At 35.3% G+C, this 25,085-nt stretch overlaps 1 protein-coding gene across 1 annotated transcript in view; it reads right to left on the bottom strand.

Moving 5' to 3' along the window:
• INPP4A (inositol polyphosphate-4-phosphatase type I A) overlaps positions 1 to 25,085 on the bottom strand; it is a 117,963-nt gene that overhangs the window by 27,232 nt on the left and 65,646 nt on the right. The window contains exons 8-16 of the mRNA XM_070942636.1: positions 24,464 to 24,543; positions 21,874 to 21,985; positions 21,286 to 21,376; positions 19,652 to 19,799; positions 14,693 to 14,823; positions 11,025 to 11,129; positions 8,746 to 8,854; positions 2,445 to 2,628; positions 1,077 to 1,295 (exon numbers count right to left, since the gene is read on the bottom strand). Coding sequence (XP_070798737.1) covers positions 1,077 to 1,295; positions 2,445 to 2,628; positions 8,746 to 8,854; positions 11,025 to 11,129; positions 14,693 to 14,823; positions 19,652 to 19,799; positions 21,286 to 21,376; positions 21,874 to 21,985; positions 24,464 to 24,543 — 1,179 coding nt within the window. The remainder of the gene's footprint in view (positions 1 to 1,076; positions 1,296 to 2,444; positions 2,629 to 8,745; positions 8,855 to 11,024; positions 11,130 to 14,692; positions 14,824 to 19,651; positions 19,800 to 21,285; positions 21,377 to 21,873; positions 21,986 to 24,463; positions 24,544 to 25,085) is intronic.

Here is a 25,085-nt window from a genome sequence, read left to right as displayed (position 1 = left end):
AGTAATCCGTAGAAAGCATGCACATCGATTAAAAGGAAATAAAGAAACATACTAACCATTTCCATCTAATTGGGCAACAGGGTAACATAATATTATTTTCTTCGGGACAAAACTGCAAAGACTCTCAGTTCATTTGCTACTTTCCAATTAATAATTGGGAAATCATCACATCTCCAAGATACCTAGAATTAACTCCATAGCAAGATAGGCGGCAAATAAATTTAACAAATAAATAAATTTAGCTGCTCCATTTTTACTGGCAACTCAAAAAATAGAAACAGAAGTAGAGAAAAAGAAGTGAACACCCAATGTCTGGGTTCACAGATTGCTTTAAGTCACCATGCCATTTGTTTATTGCAAGAGTTGCATGACCTCAGCTGTTGTGGTTCCTAGGTTCACTATATATGAACCCAATGACTTATTCCACAAACTATACTTAAGTCAGATTATGACTTAGTGTAATCTGTAGAGTCTGCCGGAATTAATAAACGAAGGGCTCCAGAAGCATCAAAGCACCTTCCAAAAATGATTGCCACAATTGGGTGCATGGATTTTTACCAATTCTTTTTAAATAGAAATATGACAATTGGAACACAGGCTCTAAAACAGGCTTAACATCATTTATAACTACAGTGATCATAATCCTTTCTTATAAAGGACAGCCCTTTATTTCAGAAAACTGTCCTTTAGATTTATTTAACAATTATTTTCCTGGTTTTGCTCCTGATTTTTCCTTTGTAAAGCAAAATTATAAACCTAAATACTTATTTCTCTTATCCTTGAGAACCTCTTTCCGAGTTGTCTCTTTTTCAGATTTGTCTTTCATTTTTTTCCAAAAAAAATATGGTCACTGTATTTATAGCACAAAGAAAAAAAGATGCAAAAATCCATGTTACTTTCACTGTGCATCACTGATTAATGCCCACCATGCCTTTTGCTCATTCAAAACATTTTAAACATAGTCTCTAACCCACAAAACACGATCAAATACCTGGGAGCTGTAATTTCACAAAAAGGAATTGTCTGAATTAAGATTCACTGTAGTATAGGAATGGAATTTTAAGGTAACAGCCTACCCACTCTTCTTCATGCCAATCCACCTGTAGAGAAGAACGGCTATTTCTTCCTGCCCACCTGGCCACCAAAGTATCTTGGTCATTTCTTAGCACCACTTGTTCTCCTTCTGTAGATGTTGGAGAAGCCTTTGAAGCTATATAATCTGGTCTTGCAGCATTCAGGGCGTGAATTGAATTTGCCAACAGCTTGCAGTCACAGACAGTGACAAGCTGCCGGGTCTAGAAAGGATAAAGATGACACACAATATTTGCAAACAATGTCTATTTTATAATATCATTCTTTATTGCTATCCAATCCCAGCACTACTGAAGTAGTAAAGTAAACAAACTCAGTAACAATCCAAAATTATGTCACTTTTTAAAAACAGTTTAATACAAGGTACACTTTCCTTAACAAATCTGGACATGATTTAGCCTTATGGCTAAGGCACAAAACTTAACAAATAAAAAGGTTATTTTAGCATACTAAAAACCTGCTAAGATGGTTTTTTCATGCGATTAGTGATCTAGGTACTGATTGAGGCAGACACACAATCTTTCCATTACAGTGCCAATTGAGAGCACAGCTACCCATAGAATTTATCATAGAAAAATATATTCTATTGTGTTTATTTTATAACTCTTTCTATAGCATTTCACTGTGAATTTAATTTCAATTTGAATTCAATGAATTGATTCATACAACGCACTAAGCAATAACCTTTCTTACCTTAATATGTTGTGTAACCTAGACATTGTGGCATATAACCTTCATTTGATAATATGTTGTATGGATCCCACCAATTATGGCTTATTGTTAAAAGAAATTTAGTGTCATGTGAATGTAATTACAGTACAACAAGGAAATATAACATGATTAACAGGAAGCAGTCGGCACTGAGATGGATACCATTACTTGAAAAAATGATCAGGGACATAAAGATTTTCCCCCCAAAGAATACTGATTAGCAATTTGAAGAATGTTGCTTTACAGCCCTAACCATCACCAAGATTTATGATATTAGTTTTTAAATTTTCACAACAGAAATGAAGGTTGGAGAAGGAGAATCTTTTTGCCTCAGGTCTAGTCTGCTGTAGCAGTAGGACTTAAAGTAGATGGGATATATTAGATCAAGTGTAATAAAATACAATAATCTTATAAACTGAGGTTAGAGAGGTTTAGGGCTCATTACTGACCATTAAATATAGACCAAATAAACGTAAGTTCTTGTAGCCCTTTCAGAATTCTCAGATTTTGGCAGGTCTACAGAGAAGGAAATTCAAAACTGCAAAATGTCTTGTTATTATTACAGTATAAGAATATTCAGTTAATATTAAGTTAAAGAGGGATCTCAATGGTACATAGGGGAGGGTGAACAAATCCCTTACCTTATCTGCCAAAATGGCAAGTGTTCTCTCAAGTCCATTCGCTGATTTATCCTTGGCAGCTCTGGAAAGTCTTTCTGCATAGTAACTAACTTGAGTTTTCAGAGTATTGATCTGTGCAATAATCTCCTTTGCTCGAATAATATCCTGCGGTATGTATATTATAGACTGAGAATTGTTTGCAGTGCTGACAACAAGGGGAAAAAAGAGTAATTTTTAAAAAATAGTGGAAGATATTAGTTTGGGATCTTGTTCTAACTATCAAGCCACCAAGTACAAAGAATGACAATCTACTATGTTGCAACCATCTGATTCAAACTATCTTGAGATGCACAAGATGAAAGCATTTGAACAAGATGTATTTATCAAACATGCCATGTGATTACTCAGAAGCCACACAAGGAACAGAAAACTGCCAATCAAACAATGCAGCAATATAGAATTATACAGAATTAACAGAATTAATCCTGTTAATCTGATTCTTTGGCTAAGCATAATTTATTCATTCAAATGGATGACCGACCCATTTGCCTGCAAAGATTTCCAGGTTCATCTTAGAAAATACTACTGCTATATTATCCTTTCCACAACTGTGTAATTGCTCAAGATGATTGAAGTTTCATATGGCTCTGTTTTTCTTGCCAATGTCAGAATCTTGCTTAATAAATCCAGATTTGCACTATTTTAGATGACTAGCTGAGCCAAATGTAACTCAAGATAGTTTTATATCTTGAGTTTATATCTAGTAAGACCTAGCTATTTGACTTCCCTTCCCTTCCTTATATCTGGATTTGTTTTTGTAAATCCAGATATATGGTCTACCATCTATTGTTGCTGGAGAGCCATCAGTTTAGTTAGTAGTTCATACAATGTATCTGGAAAAGTAAAAATGGGAGTCTAATTCCTTTCTCTTGGCAGATAGCTTCCTTCTATGTCCCACTGCAAATTTCAGATTATCAGTTCATTCACAGCAAAACAGATTTATTTAACAGAATGCATTCATTTAACATAAAACAATGCTTCAGAAACAATGCAAGTTTTCAGAATCAGCTCCCAATGTAAAATTGAAGCAGGGAATTGTCCAAAAATGTTTTTGATAGTACAAGTCTTGAAACAACATCTCTTCCTTTTAATAAACTTCAAATCTATCTTTGAAAGAATCTAGCTAATACTTTAAAAGCTATTAACCAAAGCTTTGTTCGGCTATCTGGAAAAATACATTTTTAGAGGAAAGGATTTAGGCTGTAATAAAAAAGGAAAAAACAGAAAAAGTATGTATTTTTATTTTTAAAAGGACTTCAAAATTATTATAGGAGTTTTCTTTAAAATGTGATACAGATTGTTTATTTTAAGGACAGATCTAAAGGCTCAGGCTTTTAAATATTTTTATCAACCATTATAGCAATATATGCATCTTATTTGAAAGAGAGACATCATGCAGAATCAATCTATATGCAATAGCAAACTACATGCAGCATTATTTGTGTTAGACTCATTCTCAAAAAAGAAGCAAAGCAAATCTTTTGCTGGAATCAAAGGAAATAATTCAATTAGCTTCTCATGACCATTCTCTCAAATGAACAGCTATCATCCTTCACTGGCTTTTAACTGGAAAATAAAATTGTATCCATCTCCCCACCAAAGGTAAAATTTTATTTCTTTTTAAATTTAGGATTAAGTAGACTAAAGCAGTCCAACTTTTGCTATTAAAGACCCTAGGTCACACTCTTTCAAACATAACAGTGTAGTTCCATGGATACATAGGCCAATTATCTAATGCTTGGAAGTATAACTGTCAATTCATGTGCATGGATTAAAGTTTTAGTTCATATCTGATCCAAATCTATGTAAACTTTTTGTGTAAAAGCTGATCCCTTATCTTAAAAATGAGCCTCTTTGTGTACACAAAATGAATAAATCAGCCTTTGGGAGAGTCATATATTCACATAAACTGCAACTAGCCTCTTTGCCACACCCCTAGGATAAATAGTAGAAATATCTAATCACCAGAGTCTAAACATAGCTGATAGAATTTCCTTTAATGTCTAGGCTCATTTGGTAATGTGGTTAGATGTTTTAGCAACATCATACCACTGACCTAAAAATATCTGAATGATAAGGATAATGGCTTCTAGGCTAGATGAGATAATATGAAGGCATTTTGATCCTCAGCACTGCAATTTTTAACAAAATAAGCTTGGTGTCTACTATCTCCTTTTCAAATAAACACTTCTTAAAACTAAGCCCAATCAAATCATTTTCTCTTTCTCCTAAAAGGAAAAGTATTCAAACAGTATTTAATTATTTTAGTTTTTTAATGATGAGCAGTTATACATTTAATATTTCCAATTCTCTCTTAAATTATTTGTATAATCCAAAGGTTGTTTTTAAATGTTAGCTGTTCATTGATAAAGCAAATAATGCAGGTGAAAATAACAAATTCATGCCTATGAAATACCTCAATAAACATTTATTTAATGAAGCAAATTAGCAAAATCAGGATACAACCATAAAATACACCCTGTTAATGCTTTAGAAAAGGAAGAAAGCTATGCTACTAAGCTCAGAAATAGAAAACTCACCAACTTTCCTCAAAACTGCTAAAAAAAAAGAAACCAAAAGAAAATTAGCCTTTAATTTGTTAGCAAATATCAAAAGCCAAATGATGTTAGGTAAATGTTAATTGCTTTAATACTTCTTAATAATGCTGTGTTTGTCTCAAGTAGATGAAGAAAACAAAATGGTAGATGTCATCTACAATGTTATCAGACCCCACAGAAAAACTTATAGCTGACTGATAGAACACATAGCTATTTTTTTGAGACATTCAGCACATACCCTAATGAATTCAAGTCCCTCCCTGACTGCCATCTGCCATTTCTTTAGAGAGTCTTAATCTCATTTTCCAATCAATAAATGGTAATGCTACCACCAATGATCTAACTGTGCCTACAGTTTTAAAATTTAAGATAATACAGAGATCCCAGTCCTGTGTCCAAACTATCAAGATGATCTTCCAAAGATAAAATAGTTCAGTCGCCAATGTTAAAGGGTTGGTAGGTCCAACCCACCCAATTACTACCTAATTACTCTAAATATAATAAGCAAGCTAAATGTTAGGCATCTCTTCACAAAATTGATGGAATTTAAGAAAAGATTTTAAACTCAGAACATGCCAACTGGAGTAAAATGTTGGCATGTGTTCTGGTTAATGGCATTTCTTATTGCCATTCTTATTGCCATTCAAAAATAGCTGGTATGTCTGAAACATAAAAGAGTATCTGTTTTATTTGTAAATATTTTTTAATGTAAACTTTGATGTTTCAGTAATGTATGGGCAATTTGTAGGACTCAAAAAGAGACTGTAAGAGATGTCTGTAATGGTAAAGCACAAATTCGTGCTCTGCACCAGCGTTTCTCATCCCTGGCAGTTTTGAGATGGCTGAACTTCAACTCCTTGAATTCCCCAGGTTGGCTGGGGAATTCTGGGAGTTGAAGTCCACAGATCTTAAAGCTGCCAAAGTTGAGAAAAACTATTTACACCAACAGAGTGTGTTTAGTATTAAAAGCACACTGCATTCCAGTAATGCATATATTGCAACAAATCAAATAAACAATAGTGTACAATAGTCAAAAGCCATTACCATAATCATTTAAATATAATTTCAGAATCCCTATTTCATAAAAATGCATGGTCATTTAAGAGTGACATTTTATATCCACCTTATTAGCCAAATAACCAGTTTATTCAGAGTTTTATTTTATTTATTTTTTATTTTTCCCAAAGATAAAATATAAACTACGGAATAAAAACAACAACAAAACAAAAATTACACACAAGACAAAAACGAAAAGAAAAAAGAACAAATATAAAATTAACAGTAAACATGTAACCTCCACCGTGGTTGAATGCTGACATCTGTATCTCAAACGAATATTCAGAATTATATTTTGTACAATTGCTATAGCCCTGTGATGGCGAACCTATGGCATGCGTGCCACTGGTGGGCACGTGGCCTCAGCTCCAGCACGCATGCGTGTGCTGGCCAGCTAATTTTTGGGCCTTCTGGGCCCACCAGAAGTAGGGAAACAGGCTGTTTCCTGCCTCTGGAGGACCTCGGGGGGGGGGAAGGCCCGTTTTCGCCCTCCCCAGACTCCTAGAAAGGCTCTGGAGGCTGTGGAGAGCAAAAAACGGGCCTACTGTGCCATCACGTGCTGGGGATGGAGGGTCATGCGTACATGCGTGGGGCGCATAGAATTATGGGTGTGGACATGTGCGCGCATGACCCCCCCGCTCCAGGCATGCAATGGCAAAATAGCCTATCGATATGATTAAGTTTCTCTGGATATAGTCACATTTTTACTGTTTATAAATCCTGCTATAGTGAACCTTACTAATTATTTAGCTATAGTTATATCTACTTTTATTTTTAAATTTTTAGCTTTTTAAGTGGAATTCTGGTCACTGACCATAATAAAGAACTACGAACAGTGTTTTACTGAATACGAAAAATGGTCACACTGCCTACTAATGTAAACACAGGAATACAAATATAACATATATTACAAGATGTCAAAAAGACAAAATATGCAGACAGATCTTTCGATATAGCTTATCTAAAAAGCTATATTAATTATTTTTAATACAAGCAATTAATATGGCAACCAAGTTACTTGAAGAAAGATCATCAAATAATATACAGATTGTGATTTTTCTAAATATGGTTCTTCTAAAGGAAAATTTACCCATGGATTACTGCCTGGTAGATGACATATTTTTTTTCTGGAGCTATTATTAAAAGTTATGCAAGTAACACAGACTAAAATAAGCAGTGATTTAAGATATGAAACTAAAATAAAGTGCAGATAGGAAGTGTCAGCCTAAATTTAATTCTGACTTACTAACTTTAGAATATTATTGTTTATTGGCCACATTTTGTGGATGGAAAACTGTATCTGATTTGGCAGCATTTAAAGCAACAAAACATCTATCTAGAAGTGTCCAACTATTTTGTTCCTGCGAATGTTTGACAAGCTTAGTGGTTTCAGTGTTTGCATGTTCTCATTTTTGGTTAAAATCTCTGATATCCAAAAAGATAAAATTAAAAGATAATTCCTCTGCTCACAGCAACAGCAGTACTAGCACTTATTTCAAATCTGTGGAAGATCTAGTATATCCATATGACCCATTGCTTTTATCCTTTAAACTCCTTTCCATCTAGAAAGTAGGAAAATTGCATAAGTGTGTTTTCAAGTTTCAAATAATTTCATATATGAAAATCAGTTATGAAAGCTTCCCAACTATTAAGGTTATCCACTTGACCTCCTTCTCCTTCTATGACTTTGACTACTAGAGCCATCACGTCTGGGTAACATCATATAGGAATGCTTTATACATCTCATAATACCTGACTCCATACCCCTCTTTCCTTATGGGCATACATTGTTTCTGTTTTACACTATAGTTTCTATCGGGAGCAGGTCACAGGATCAGAACTGTGTGAACAAAACGAACATGAACCTGTTTTTCTTTTTAGTATGTTTTTCTTTTTTAATTGTTATCACCAGACCTCCAAATTGCAAAAACAAAAGAAATAAACATGGAATCATTCATCTCAACAGCAAAAAAAGGGGAAAAGTGTTCTGTCTGCTCTTGAATAAGCAACATAGTAAAAAGCAATGTTACTGATTTGGGCTGTAATACATGTAATTTACTTGAAGGTACACAGAAGAAATTGTTTAAACTTTGCCTTCTTCAAAAATATTTCTCTTTTAAAAAATTCCCAGTCTAGTTTACAGTCTGGTATTTTCTGGCCATTCTCTCATCCAAGTACTAAAAAGCCAACCCTCCTTATTTCTAAATTCAGACAAGGTCAACAAGGTGCTTCCCCCTCTTGAGGTGGTGACCAAAAAAAACTTCAAATGAGTGTGTGTGTGTGTGTGTGTGTGTTGTGTAAAACAACAGCACCAGGAACAGAGGGAGATCTGGAAGGAAGCACCTCTTTGAAAATTCATCTATTCTGATCAAAAGATCTTGCACAAAATTTCAAGGGAAGTCTCTAACCAATGCATGATTAATCAGCTTTTATATGTGAATAAATAGGAAAATCTGCTAAAAGCTGAAATACATTGATCAATTTAAAAAGGGAAATCATTCTTCTAAATTCTTCACATAAGGTATCTCTATTTGCTATTTGGTTGAAACTTTCTGTGTGTGGATAAAAAAGAAAAGAAGGAATGGCATTCTGTTTTTTTTTACAAAACTAGAGTCACAAAAAAGGTGTGCATTCAAAATGCCACTTACTGTTTCTTTGCATCTTCAAATTTATGTAGCTTTTTCCGCAGTCCTCCAGATTTAAATGCCTGGCAGTGAGCTGCTGGTGCTCCTATAGTTACAATGTCATAATTCTCATCTAAACATTACAAATGACAGGGAAAAAGACACCATGAGAATTCCTGTCAGCTTGTCTTTAGAATGCAAATATGCAAAGAAACCAACAACCACCATATTTTAAAGAACCAATAACACTCTCTATAAAGCTTATAAACTCTTTAAAAATTCTGAGAATTGCATTAATGTACCTTTAAATCTAACACAAAGTGACATTTCTGCATCAGTTATTTCTAGTACAGGAAATTCCTTATAATAATGATGTCTGGATCCAATTAATATATGAACTGTAAGACTTTCCATTCTACTAAATGGCATGCAAATTTCTTGCACTTTTGTTATAGGCCACAGGATATCACTGGAAATACACAACCATAGGATGTGAGAACTGATTAGTAAGTAGATGCCTAGTCATGTGGACAGTCTCCATGTGTATAACAATACCTGCCAAGAATGTAACTATTAGAACATTCTTCATTTGGCCTTAGAATTACATAAGAGAAATATATATTATTTTAGCAGCTAAGGATAGACATTCTAAATCGACTTGTACTTCTCTGTAAGGTGTTCAATGGAGAAGATGGCTACACATGAACATTTCTTTGCAAAGATGGTCATTTTCTTCCATTGGAAAGTGTGCAAAATTTTGAACAGGCCTACTGAGCAAAAATTTCAATTTTCTTATACTGTAAAAGGATGGGTTAAAATAGTGCAGCTTAAATCAGGGATTCTTATCACTTGAATAAGAAGACAATTTAGATTTATCTGGGATATTCCATTTTCCTCCAATGAAAAGCAGAATAATCTATTTGTAAATGGCAAAGGCCACAGAAAGCCACAGTTAGTATCACTGCTTGGGAGAATGCTAAGTAGTATCAATATCTCTCAATTAAAATTCCAAGATTTTCTGCCGAGTACAGTAGTTCTCGAGTTACGAATGTAATGGGGCCTGTCCATTCCATTTGTAACCCGAGGATACATGGGAGTGAATCTTGTACCTTGAACGGGATCACTCCCTCCTTTCGCCCACACATTCACTAATCAAATGCAAGGCTCGTTAAGTGCACATGAGGTATTTCAGGGTGGGGAAGGCCATGGAGGGCCTACTGATGGAACAGGCCACCTGCCTATGGGCCTCCCCGACCTAATGAAATACCTCATGCTCCCTACAATTGCTTCCCTCCCCCATCCTGCCGCACCAGGTCACTTACCTAGCGAAGATCTAGCGAGCTGTCTCCTCTCTAGCCTCTCAGCTGTGGGACACGAAATCGCACTGCCTCAAAGCATCCCATCAGCTTGCAAACATTTTGCATGGAGACTGGAAGTTTCTAGGTGCCATGATCTCATGGCCTGAAGTCCCGTGAGATCCAGGTCCCCAGAAGCTTCTAGTCTTCGTACAAAACATTTGCAAGCCATTCAAATGCTGAAAGTGAAATTGTCCCACTCTCAAAGAAATCATGGCAGAGAGGAGACAGAGTTTTGCAAGGTAAGTGAGTCCGGCGTGGCAGGATGGGAGGGGGGAAGCAATTGTGGAGACCCGTTGTAGGGGAAATAACTAGGGTGAATGTTGCAGTGCCTCTGCAGTTGTTCGTAAGGGTGAATACCTGCTGTGGTGCTGCAAAATTTGTAATTTCGGGACTGAGTCGTAAATACTTGGGGGGGGTATTATCACATAACTTCAAATAGTCACTAAGTGAACTATTATAACTCGAAGATTGCTTGCACAGGTGTTTAAAAGTTTTTCTTCATCAGTTTTCAGCACAAGCTACTTGTTCTAACCAGCAAATATCCAATAGACTTTCAGGAAACAAAATATATAACCTTTTCCAACTCTCTCATTTTCTTTACCCTAAGCTGGGTAAAGAAAGAGAATCAAGAACAAAGGGCACCAAACTCACATGAGCAAAAAAAGCCCAAGACCAGAAAAAATATGTTTCTTTAAAAACATGGGGCTTTGCCACAGCACAAAGCATTCCTACTCAGGGATCTAGCCAGTCAAGAATATTCCATTTCCTGACCCTTCAATTTCAGAAATATACCAGACAAGCTTAATTTTCATTAGGCTCTAAAGACTTTTCTTCTTCTGAAAACTTATATATAGCATGTTGCTAATGAAAAATAAAGATTCATACGTGGAAAACTGAGCTTGCTAATAATATATGTATAAAATGTATTAAGAAGCATAAGAATACCTGATCCCGCATCATCCTGGACCCTCATTCGTTGTATATGTAAATTTGTGGGCATGAATTCAAGCTTTTTATCACCTTTCAGACTACTTGCTTTGAAAGATGGTCCTGGCGAAATTAATTGAAAAAGATCAATTTTTGTATATTCACTTCACAGAAATATAATAATTAATGAACAGAAAAGAACAATGACCATAAAGAACAATAACAAAATGATAAAATAGATCAACAATTGTATTTCTTATATTTAATCACAAGTCAGAATGAAGAATCATGCTTCCAATTCCGATCCCTATGGGAAACTGTTGGGGTGTCACTTCTTTTGTTTAAAAGAAGGTAGACTTCCTTCCAGATGTTGTAGCTAATAACCACCATTACAGTCTCTCACATTACATAATTATGTTTCCAATAGAAAAGAAGGTTGAATTATGGAGTCTTTGATGGTTTCTAAACTTGTTTGTTTGTTTGTTTCTTTACCCAAACTAGATAATATCATCAGTGCTAGTGATTATGCTTGTATTCACCAAATTGTTCATTGCAATCTTAGTTCATTCTCTGATGTTTTCCAAGCTTGAAATGTAACAGGAATATGGCTTATGCTTCTTTTTGGATTAAACAACTATCCAAGAGTTTCCAATATACTTTTTAATGGAAAAAAAAATGTAGCTGATATGTTGCTTTCAAGAAAGTAAATAGAGAAAATATGCCATTAAGTTACTGTTTTAGTGCTGTCTATAGAGTATTTTGGACAACAGACATGCAGAATATTTTTGTAAAACTGATTGTAAAACCATGAAGATAATTTTAAAATACTGTAAGACTTTAAAAAAAAAAGTACAGGACATAATAGCAATGCTACATTTTAAAGGCTTAAATATTTAGATGAAAAATGGAAAGATCTGCCAAATTTCATAATTTCGATTTCGTCCTTTAAAAGCAATGTGAAAAATTGTGAACGCTGACTAATAAAGGACACACCCAAAAAAAGATAATGCTCTTTTGCTTTGAATCCTTCTAATTCCATTACTGGACATACCATTTTATTGTCATTTATTTGGAAATGTTAACATTATAAAATGTTGTTTCTGGGATTTTGCTTATAGGATTAAAGTTTATGCAAACAAAGCATTTCTTTGCCACAATACTCATCCATCCTTGATGTGCTACTTTAAGCTTCATTCTACAAAGCCTTTCCATCACTTGATTTTCCTTTGTTATTGCTGCTTTCCCTTTATTTTAGGATAAATGTTTCATCAACCCGGCAAGAGCTAGCATTCTGGAGATGTGCCTTCTCTGCCACAGCCCCCACCCCTGCCCCTATATTCTCCCTTCAGATATCAGGATGACCCTGACTCTCTTGGCTTTTTCTAAGGTTATGAAGACTTGGTTGTAAGTCCAGGGTCTATAGCCCCGAGTATGGCAAGGTTCTGTAGTCCAGTGGTGAAATCTAAAATTTGTTACTACCGGTTCTGTGGGCGTGGCTTGATGGAGGGGTAATGTGACTGGGTGGGCGTGGCCAATTTTTTTTTTACTTTTAAAACAATTTTTTACATGTAAAACCATGTAAAATGCTTTTAAAAGGCTCTGACGATCCCAGCTGAGTTGCCTGATTGTTACCCTCTGCCCATCAGGCAACTCAGCTGGGATCGTCAGAGCTTGGATCGTCAGAGCCATTTAAAAGAAAAAGCTTTTTTTCTTTTAAATGGCTCTGACGATCCAAGCTGAGTTGCCTGCTAATCAGAATCAGAAAAAAGTTTTTTTCTTTTAAATGGCTCTGACGATTTCAGCTGAGTTGCCTGATCAGCAGGCAGCTCAGCTGGGATCCTCAGAGCTTGGATCGTCAGAGCTTGGCTCATCAAAGGCATTTAAAAGAAAAAAAGCCTCCGATGATCGCGCGGCTCAGCTGGGCATGGGGGGCGGGGGCAGGGATTTTTGCTACCGGTTCTCCGAACTGCCCGCTGCCATCGCTACCTACTTGCCCGAGCCGGTCCAAACTGGGAGCATTTCACCCCTGCTGTAGTCACATCCATAGTAATAGTTTTTACTTGGTGCCATATATATTTATTTTGTATTCAATGAGCTGCGGTGGCGCAGTGGTTAGATGCAGTACTGCAGGCTACTTCTGCTGATCACCGGCTGCCAGCAGTTTGGCAGATCGAATCTCACCAGGCTCAAGGTTGTCTTCTATCCTTCCGAAGTCAGTAAAATGAGGACCCAGATTGTTGGGGGCAATATGCTGACTCTGTAAACCACTTAGAGAGAGCTGTAAAGCACTATGAAGTGGTATATAAGTCTAAGTGCCATTGCTATTGCTATTGCTATTCTTTTACTTATTTTAAATTGTTTTAAGTCATATGATGCATGTCACTCAGAGTTGTACCTACCACCCTGTTGAGGTAGGTAGCTATCAAACTCAAATAAATAAATAAAATTTGAAGAGATCTTCAGAATCACCAGTTTAATGACAAATCAGACCTGACATCCATCTCTTTGCATGATTAATGGCCTAATGTCAAGGTCAATGTAGAATCAGGTCTGTATATATTGGGACAATGATGGAGGTTTGGAAATATTCACCCCTATTCCAGTAGTTTGCATTCAATCAGATGATTTTAAATTAGACCATGCCTAGATGAGAACTTACCAATGGAAACACTTTTGTCAAAGTCCTTGAATTAAAGCTGAAAATCTTCACTTCATTGACGTCTTCAATGTTTCATTTGAAATTCAATGTGATGATGTACAGAGGCTGAATGCCAAAAAACATTGTCCCAATATATACAAACCTGACTTTTTTTAATCTCGACTTTTATTGCAACAGCAAAAGAGTTACATCAATGGCAAGTCCATATCACTCGTCACAGTTACAGTATTTCAACCTGTCCAACCATTTCTTCTTCAACTGTGGTCCAATACGGGAAGTGGCCTTAATGGGCAAAGTGTGTTTAAAAACTGCCAGTAGAGTGAAATGTAGTAGATTTCGTTATAATGTTCAGCATCCCTTACTCTTTTCTTTTTTAAGTAAAATTGAAGAAGTCCAATATTGTAAAGATATTCATGTATTCCTGCTCTATCTAGTTTAGCAGAAAGGGATTGTTGTTTAAAGACTAGAATTCCATGCAAAAGTCCAAATTAAAAAATATAATTTAAAAAAGACAAATTGTTCATTTATTTTTTTTAAAAAAGGCACAATTTTTGTAAGCTACAAATCCCAGTATTATTCATAGCACTCTTTCTGTTCTTCTTCCACCTTAGTATATATACAGACCCATTTCTGATCTATTTTGGACACAAAGGTATCTGCTGTTCAAAATGTTTTAGTGATTTTTTGGTAACAACTAGATCCATTACTATTTTACTTTGTGGTTCTATTGCCTTTCACTTGTACTGAATGCATAAGCTGTTGTTATATTTATAGAATTCTTCTTCTATATCCACTTCCTGGACAAAGAAATCTAGTATGGATGGTATGGATAGTATACAAGATTCCACATCCCTTCCTATACCCATCCTGGTGAAACCAAATGGCATAAGCAAACAGAACAATTACTATGAATCTATGCAATTGTGTCCGTACGAAGAGTACAGTTAGACAGCAATCTTCTTCTCATGAAAAGGCAACAAAAACTGGTGATTTCGAAACCATCGTAAAAATTGTCTGACACATCTACCTTTATACTGATGAAGATTTGTCAGGTTGTCCTGATAGGTCAGAATAATTGTTTGGTACTGAGTGACTATTTGCCGACGAAGACTTTCCCAGCAGGGAGACAGGTCTCCCAGTTCTTCAAGTTCACAAATCCTACCAAAACATCCAAAAACAATGAAACTATTAGATCAGTTATATATTAAATGAAAAACAATATATCCTCCTCACCTTTTAAAACTATCTATTCAAGCCTACCCATGGACTACTTAAATATTTTATTTTAATTAGAATACATTTTGAGCATTTTCAAGGCATATAATAAGCCTTGTTATTCTCATATATTTTTTTCATAAATTACTTTGTCCCAACACAGAGAAGGGTCAGATATTAACCCCATTCAAATCCTAACAGTTTAATTACTCCATTTTCCAGTATTAAGTGGGACTTAATATAATACATGGTTTCTGCTTGTATTTTTGTTTATTTATTTATCATATTTGTATGGCTACCATATGGCTACCATCTCACATATCTCTTTTGCACCTTATTGAAAAATTCTGAAAAGTCAGGATTTTGATACACAAGTATGTTCCAGGTTTGAAAAGCTCAGATTGAACATCTTAATACAAAAATGAATATCAAATGGATTTTCCCCATCCTATCTATTCCACTAGTGTAATACATTCACTGTTAAGGTCTCTATAATTCTTATATCCTAATTACATAGTATTCTGTTTGCTTATTTTAAAACACTTCTGTCAAATATATCACCAAATTACTAACTGACAGCTCATGTATAAATTGCTAGCTATAAGTATACAGGGCCAAATGGAGAATTGTAGTGCTGACATCATACCACAATTTAAAGCTCTGCACTGACATAATGAACTAATACAGTCCATTACACCACCAGAAAAGCACAAGATAATGATGGACTTATTTCTCAAACTGTTGGCCAGCTTCTTCAAAACCCTTTTTTTAATCTCCCAACCCACCTTCCTATTTCTGTTCTTTTACCAGGAGAAATTGAAGGAAACATTGCCTCCAGCTTTGCCTTGTCCCATCCCATCCCTCTGAAACTTCTCACTCAGAATTAATGCATATACTCCATTTCCACTTCTACCTAAGCAATGTTTTTCTACCGGGCAGCAATAATTAGGAAGACGATCCACAGCCATGATTACCATGTCTGGAAGACACTCTAGTGCAGTGGTTCTCAACCTTCCTAATGCTGCGACCCTTTAATACAGTTCCTCATGTTGTGGTGACCCCCAACCATAAAATTATTCCTAAAATCATTGAAAATATGTGTTTCCGATGGTCTTAGGCGACCCCTGTGAAAGGGTCGTTCGACCCCCAAAGGGGTCGCGACCCACAGGTTGAGAACCGCTGCTCTAGTGGCAATGTGGGTCAAATAAACACTTGAAATGGTTTGTAAATCCAACAGCTTGTTATATAATTGTAATTTCTAAAACTCAGGAATTCAGTGGAAATTTTCCTATTGAATTATCTGCTACTTATTCCAAATCCAAAGCACTGTGGATTGAAAATACAAGTTCTATGTACAGTACTGAAAAATATTACTTTTTACTGATGTGATTTCAATCAAGTTCAACCAATTTCTTCTTTTCAAACTAATCTCTCCCGTTTACTTTAACTTTTTTTCTCTTCCAAAATATATCAATTTGTAAATACAAAATACACCAAATATGGAAGCTGTATTGGGTCACTACAGCTCCTGGAATTTATATCCATACTTTTAGCATTTGGAAAATTATATCAGTACTTCAACTCCCTATAGAATAAAACTAAATAGTGCTGAGATTACTCATATAACATAAATAGGTATGCTTTACCAACAGTAGTGGATTAGACATCCAATTCATTCATGGATCTTACTGGGTGAGCAGAGCTTAGACTTCTCTCAGCTCAATCTAATTGAGTCAGTCAATCATTGCTTCCTAGCTCAGTCTAACCAAAGTCCATGCTGGTTGAGAATTTGGGGAACTGAAGTCACACATGTCTGGGTAGACATTAGGTTGGGAAATGCTGAATTAGACAAAGTGGCAAGGGTGGCAAAAGTTAAATAAATGATCTACTAAAATTAAGCATTTGATGGTTAATCATAAATAATAGAAAAATAATAATAGTATATAGCATATGAAAACCCGGTTTCCTGCAATACCCACACAGATCCCTCTATGCATGTTCTACATTGACCTATCTATGTATATCTGCTAATTTTATCCTGAAACTGCTCTATTGGGAAGTTCTAATCTTGGCAAGGCCTAATTTAAAAACTTCTGATTGAATGCAAATAACTGGAAAGGAACTGGATATTCCCAGATCTCTATTAGAAGGTGAGAAATTTCTAATCACTGCATGAATTACACTGCAATAATGAATCACAGAAGCAGATGACATTTACAGGCATCATAGTTTAAAATACAAAAAGGTAATTTTTCAACTAAGGCACATGATGCCAGGATTCTGAGACAAAAAGAAAGACTGCAGAAAACTGAGTAATTTCTCATTAAAAATTTATCTCAAAGCCTGAAGCTGCTTTTTATACAGCTCCAGTAATATAACAGCAATTAAATCATTTATCCTGTACACTCATTCTTACAACACCATTATGACAGTGATGTGTCAGATTCCCCTTATATCCAATGAAAGTAGCAGGAATGACAATTAATCAACAAATCACTCGATCCATCTTTCCCCAATCTAGTGTCCTTCAGATACTATGGACATGTGATGTCATCCAATCCCAACTTCAAAGTCAATTGTCTAGGGGCAATTGTAGGCCCAAGATTGGACAAAGCACTGGCATGAGAATGTCAAAGATGTCTTCCATGGTAAGAGTCAGATGGGATCCTTTTGTACCACTTTATTTACAATACTGAAAATAATCTAGGACAGATATTATCATTACCTTACTTCTACTGTTAAACCTGGATTCAAAGTAAATTATGATGAAAAATAAAATGAACCCCAAGTAAAATAGATATCCAATGACAGAAATCTCCGGACCAGCAAACTATATGTTTGCTAAAAGTGTTGAAAATTATATTACCAGTGACAGCAGTTGCTAAATTAAAGTTTCAATTAAGTATTACCCCCCTATTTTTCAGAATTATTCTGAAAGAACAGAAGATGTGAAATCATCCATCCTATCCATGTTAGTGAAACTTATGAATACTTTTGATTGGTCACTGTATTACACAGCATGCTGAACTTCATAGGCTGTTAATCTAATCCAGCAGAGTTCTTCTCATATTTTTATAAACTAATATTTCAGTATACAAAACTGTCTAGGTATCAGGGCACTCTTAGTCCAGCTAGGAGCCACATCTTCCAGAAGACTCAGTGCAGCTGCTTTGAAAGCTGTTCCCAGCTATCTCTTCATACATGTGCATGCACAGGGAACACCTCTGCTGGGACGGCACACAGAACAAAGCAACTTTATGAAGTGGCTCATGAGAAACCCAGGGAAATTCTCCATAGTAGCAATATCAAGCAGTCATTTCATCAATTCAAGGTGCATCAGTGCATTCTGTTGAACTGCTCTTTGGAATGCTCTACTACACTATACATAACATGAAACAAATCCTGTGGGGTGTTACTGTACAGTACTATAGTACTTCGATGAGGTTGGTGTGTTTTGGACACTTCTGCTTTAACCAGTATCTGATTTGCTTTTTATTTATTTAAAATTGTTATTTATTTATATTAACAAATATTATTTTCACAAAATGAAAATCAGCCAATAAATACTTGCTTTGTTTCAGAATTGTATCGTATAGATTTAATAAAACAATGATAAGTAAACTTATAAATTAAAAAAAACTTTAGATCAAGTGTTTTGGGGTGATGGAATAATTTCAAAGCAATCAAAGCAGATTCCAGAGGAAACTGAAGACAAACAACAATTATATGCTTTTTCCATGAAGCCATTACACAAAAATAATAATTAATAGTCATTTTATATACTGATTTCCTACAGTTTTCTTAAATCAGCCTTAAATCAGAAGCTCAAGCAGGAAAAACTCAGTAAGTAGGTAAATGGAGGACAAATTGTCTTCTACAAGTGCCAGTGTGTACCTATGTTAACTGAAACAACACATATTTGCCTAAACAACAGTAGCAGCAGCAGCTGCAAAGTCTGGAAGCAGCACACATCTTTCTTTTTCATTTATTTCACAACATTTTACAGCATGCCTATTCCAGAGGACATTGGTTGGGAGGCAAATAACAAATCAAACAATTTTCAAATAGCAGCATTAATGATGACTAGAAGCTTTGACTTGGTGACATTTAATCCAGTCTTGTTTTTCCCATCCACACCCTCACCAACTCCAGGTACCAGTTTTACAGCATTTTTGGCTCACCTTGATGGATAATATAAAACTGGGTATCATCTCTACATTGATGACCTGGATCATAACTCTGAACTCTAAATCATAACATGATTTCCCCAGTCAGTCTCATGTATATATTAATTAACATGGAGAAATAAGAACACTAAAATACTCAACACTAGAGTTTACAAGGACTTAAAATGTGATTCCCATGATTATGGATTGTTAGTCACCATTGAGGTAGGAATGGAACAATCACAGAATGGTGCTCCCAGTTTACAACCCTGAAAACAATCCGAAGAATACCAAGGTATTAAACACCATTAAAAGGTCCAGTACTATTCCCAACAAAGTTCCATCAAATATAAATCAACCAGAGCGATCAATGCCTTTTCTACCCTATAACACTATAGAACAAACAAGTAATTGTGCTGCATTATTTTCCAGCCTACCAATTATTTACAGACATGATTAAATATTTATAGACATGATCAGGAAAATAATTAAAAGAAAGATGTCAGCTAATCACTGTAAGCATTGCGCAAAGCTGAACTGTTTGCCTTAATATTGTATTTCCTCATTAGCATCAATAGTTAAAACTTTATTGCAGTGACTTTTACCTTGCAGCATCTTCCTCTAGCAGCAATTTCACAAATTGCCTTGGAATGTGTAAAGAGAGCACACTCTCTCCCATTTGCTCCAAAATCCTCAGATGGTTGCCATCAGTGGTAGGAAAACGATACATCCGACAAATGGCACCTCCAAACACTAAAATATTAAAACACTTAAATAAGTACTTCATTGCAATTAGGCCATGCAAGCTCCATTCCCCTAACACATTAATTTAACAAACCGTTTAGAGACGCTAGAAACCCTATTAACCTTGAAATGCTAAAACCTACTTAAGCACATCCAAGCATATTAAAAGTACAGCTTATAAGGTACACTTCTCTCAACAAAAAGCAGAAACAGAAAGTTGAGTTTTGATACAATATGCACAAAAGTTTGATATTGAAAAGATTGTTAAATATTGTATGACCATACAATGAATATTTAGACTGCAATATTCAGGTCTTCCTAGTTTCTCAGCGTAATGCATTTAGTGATGAGACAAAAGATAGATTTATGGACTGTTCTTGTTTGAAGAACAGTTCTTTTCACTCTGACATCCATGCACTTGCCTTTGATACCACAGGCCATGTATGTTTCAACTTAAAAGGAAGACACAACATAAAGTAAAGGCTGGACAACTAAAATCAAAACCTATGCTGGAAACAGTTGTTATTATGTAAAGAGAACACAGATGAATGTGCATTCACAACATGTGAATGCCTTTTTAATTACATAATATTTAAGACAGAAACATCAGTGATGCTAAGCTGATGAATGTATTTTTTCCTCTCTTTTTTCTTTTTTTCTCTTTTATATACACTGAGAGCATATGCACCAAAGACAAATTCCTTGTGTGTCCAATCACACTTGGCCAATAAAGAATTCTATTCTATCCTATTCAATAGTCCTACAAGCATATTAGAGGCTTCTGATCAGTTTCTTTCAGCTTACAATTTCTTTTGCATCCTCATGATCATGACTCCTAAAGATCCATGACCTCCTAAAGATCATGGCTTAAATTCAAAACAGCACAAAGCTTGCAGCCAACTCCCCTCTTCCTCTGAAAAAACCCCCACAGATCTCTTATGCATAGACAGATGTATTGTAGATCAATGCCGTATTTTCATCTGGATTGCAATCTAGGCCAACTACTTCTGATGAAGTGAACTCTGCCGTCCTCCCCCGCCCTTAATCTAAGAGATTTCAGTGAAATCCTGGAAAAATATTATTACTTAGAATAAAAGTCTGCATGTGAATAATGATTTAATTATTTCTGCATGTAGATGAACTGAATGACCATAATGCAGATGTAGATGTTTCCAAATGCTTTTATATAGTTAAATCTGTAATGTAGCACACTTTTAAAGATTTGAAAACCATAAAATAACGCAACTTGGAGCTTTTCCTCTTCAGTATTTATTCACTCTGTTCCATTAAGTCAGCTCTGATTAGTCCCCCTAACACTGATAATGTTAATATTCACTGGATCTCTTCTCTCCACAAAGCCAAATGGAAGAATCCTTTGTCTGGTCAATCTGATTACATAAACACTGACATAATATATGGAAGAACAGGCATGACAATGGACTGGAAAAAGCGAAAGAAAGATGCAGAATACTCATCCATTCAAGAAGCTATTTACCAGATTTTAATAGTGCATCTTTTCGTAATGAAGCATATTTGGTTCGGATTCCTAAGGACTCTGTCAAACTTTCATCAACTGGTAGCACAGTCTGAAAAAAAAGCAGGAAAATATATTAATTAAAAATACAGAGTAATCAAGCATCATCATTTGTATATTTAAGCTAGGTTCTCAAACTGAAGGTGCAATCTAGAAATTCAGAAACTTGACAAACAACAAATTCCTATAAGCAGAGTTGCAAAGTGCCCTGGCCAAGATTCCGCAATTCCTAAGATATATTGTATTTGCCTGAGAGAAAAACAACAGTTCTGTTTTTAAAAAAAGGTCATCAATAAGTTACCTTTAGCATGAAAAAGTTGTCTTAGATTTATTGAGAACACGACAAAGAAAGCAAGTAAGCTTTTTTTCTCATTTTCACTTTTGGAGTTGAGATGGTAGCTTACATAGGTCTCTTCCTTTTAGATACATAACAAAATATTTTTATCCAACAAAGGCTGAACTGCTTTAGGAAAAAAAAAAGTGACTCTGAGGAATGGGGTGGGAAGAATAAGAAGAGTTATATATATGGCAGAAAGACAACCAACTCACCCTTCCATTAATAGTATCAGGAGATCTGGTCACAGGAGGTCTATCGTCTGTGTTTTCTTCCATCTGCCATCCTATGGCTGTAATGTTCCCGACACGGTCATTTTCCGCAGATCTACAATGTACAAATTACTTGGGATAAATCAATCAGGGTCCATGAGACACAATGGTGCCCCTTTCATTAAGAGAGATACAATTGTGCAAAATGGCAAAATTGGACTCACTCTGGCCTCCAAATTCTGTTGTTTATAAAAATGCCATTTCTTGAATGGGATTTTATCCTCAGTTAAAACAAGTCTAATCCCAAATTTCAGACTCATAATTTTGTCAGTGGTAAAGCATATTTTAAAATGTTGAGTGTGCACTCTTTTATTCTTCAGTCTAAGCCACACAATATCTTTTGGAAATAAACAATATTTCTGAAAAATTGCTCATCATAAAGCTTATCAAGAAAGATTGAGTGAAATTCTGAGCAGTGATTTGAAAGTGATTAAGGCTTTGCTCTACATTTAAAGTCTGTGATAACAACACCCAAGGAATATATGCAGTAATCATAATAAAAGTAATAGCAATATCTCTAATAATCATATAGCTACATTATGTTTGCTCTTCTAGATGACATGACTTTTGTTTTTAGAGGAGCATTTGAGATGAATTCTGATTCTACCTGCAATGTTCATTCTCTTAGTTACAGACTTTCACTGAATGACATTGTTACATAAATTAGTATTGTGGCTTGTGGATTTCAGCAACCTGTTCTTCTTTGCTTGGAGTGGAACACTTGGCTTTGAAAAGCTGCAAGACAAAATCCCCAAAGAATATTTCTTTGGTGATTCTGAAGGAAAACTGAAAGGGAAGAAACTGAAGAAATAACTGAATATAAACCATCAACTAGAGACACCTAGAGAAGAGAACTATAGCAAGCTGATCTCATTAGATTTTATCCAGCTGCTGGTTTATATGGGACAGAAAGTGGCAGACTAAGGCCTACAGCTGCACTCCCAGTTAATGAAACAAATAGATCTAAGGTGAGAAACCAACAAATGATGAAGCTATATTATCTAAAATAGGATACACTGTCCAGTACAAGTTTTTGGAGACCTTTGCCTTGTTTAAGAGTCATACATGTACATAATAATGGTTCCTGTGAATTATGTATGTTTTCACAGAATCATACTTTTGAATGGGGCCATTAAAACCATAATGTCCATATCTATCATAGTGAATGACAAAACATTGAATTAACTGCATGCATACAGGAGAATTATTATTTTGATTGGGGGCTGAAGGACTCTTTGCTCAGAGAACACCTGATAGGCACTGAACTTCCAGCTTATTCTGGTAGAAATAACAGATGGATAAAAATTGTTCCACATTTCATTGGTGTGTGTGTTTCATTTGGGCCTACATTGTCCCATGAAATATTCAGGCCTGATCCAGGGACACCCTTCTAGATTTGGCAGCAGAATTTAATAACTTCCATAATCCTGAGAATAATAGGAACAGCAGTTCCTATTAGGGCTACCCTTGCTGGCAAGGTCAAAGGAGAATGATGAAGCAAAGAGTAAACCAAAATACAGATCACGGCAGATGGAGCTCTGAAGGCATGAAACTGGTCAACCCACCTAGAGAAGGGATTGTAAAATTATGACAAATCTCTTTTATATTTTTGTTAAAAAGTGTATGGAAATGGCCAATGTTGGGATGAACAGAAGATGAGGTCAGGCAGAAGTTGATGAGCATAAGATAAGAGAGCCGGGGTGGTGGGGGATTACTGAAAGGACATATACATTTGGAATATAAAATATGAGAAGTATGAACCAAGAAAAGCTTGATATTTTTAATATGGAAATAAAACATTCTAAGTGAGAGTTTTAGGAATAAATAGAACAAAATGGGCCTCTTTAAAACAGAAAATATTTAGGATTTAAGATAATTTTAAAGGAACAAAGTATCTTCACACTCATAAATGAAAGGCAATGTGTCAGATATAATAAATTACAGGATTGTAGCCTTTAGAACAATGGTCAGGTATGATGGCCCTTTTATGACTTGTGTACTTCAACACCCAGAATTCCTGAGCCAGAAAGGGGCCATTGTTTCCCACCCCTGCTTTAGAATGAGTATATATATAATGAATATTTATATATTACAGACATAATGGTGGAAAACAAATATTGTATAGCAAATTGAAGAGGTTAAACGTAGTCTATGGGGGAAAACATAAGATTAATAATGGATGATTAAGTCCAAAAGATGGAAAAAATAGAGAAACCTGGAATTATAGGAAGATTGGGATTTGGTAAATTCAATGATGCAGAAAATAGGTCAATCAATTTTTCAGAAGAGAATATTCACAATATTTAGAAAAGCTTCCTTTTCATCTGTTTCCAAAGCTAACCCAAACTCTAGTGAAAGGTTGTTCCAGACGGTTAGTGCTGCTACAGAGAGGCAATTGTCTTAAAGAGGAACCCTTTTGTTTTGATCTGAGTTTTAAAAATGAATTAAACCGAACTAGCATGTAATTAAAAAGCCTCACTTTCTTCAATTAGCATACAGATTATTTTCATATGAAACAAGACTCAATACTAACCTTAGTGTTAAGTGCAGCCTATGACTTTTCTCCTTAAGTAGATCCTGTACAGTGAATATCACAGAACCCAATAAATACATCTGAAGAAAAAAAACAAAAATATTTCAGTAATAAATTATTACCATTTTTAATTCCAGTTTTGAAAGGCCATTTCTTTGGCTTTAATATTTCATGTAAAACTAAGTCAATAATTTGATGGAGGAATCCCTCTCTCTCTCAGTTCTCCCTCAATTCAGAAATCATGCCAAATCATAGAACCCAGTAATCGTAATTCAGAATCTAAATGATGAGTTGAGGGCCCAAGCATTTATTATAGCTAGTAGGTATGTAATGTTGTATGCAATAGGTATCTATACCAAATAATACCTAACAGGCTTTCATTTTCCATTTTTATAATAAATGCATGACTCCATAATCCAGTTACCTCTTGTTTATGTGTTGCTAACCAATACAAATGATATCAACTCACATTTAAAATAGCTTGTTTTTGACTGCCTCTGTATTAAAATTATACATCTATAAACAATGTAAACATTGTAAACATTGTTTATGTATATTACGGGTGTCAAACTTGTGGCGTCACATTGCTGTCACATGACAATTGCAATGTTTTTTCCCTGGG

Source organism: Pituophis catenifer, unplaced genomic scaffold (assembly GCF_029215685.1).
Source record: "Pituophis catenifer annectens isolate HBS135680 unplaced genomic scaffold, rPitCat1.0.hap2 SCAF_4, whole genome shotgun sequence".
NCBI lineage: Eukaryota > Metazoa > Chordata > Lepidosauria > Squamata > Colubridae > Pituophis > Pituophis catenifer.
Note: the sequence above shows the minus strand (reverse complement) of the source record. Positions and strands in the feature narration are given on the sequence as shown.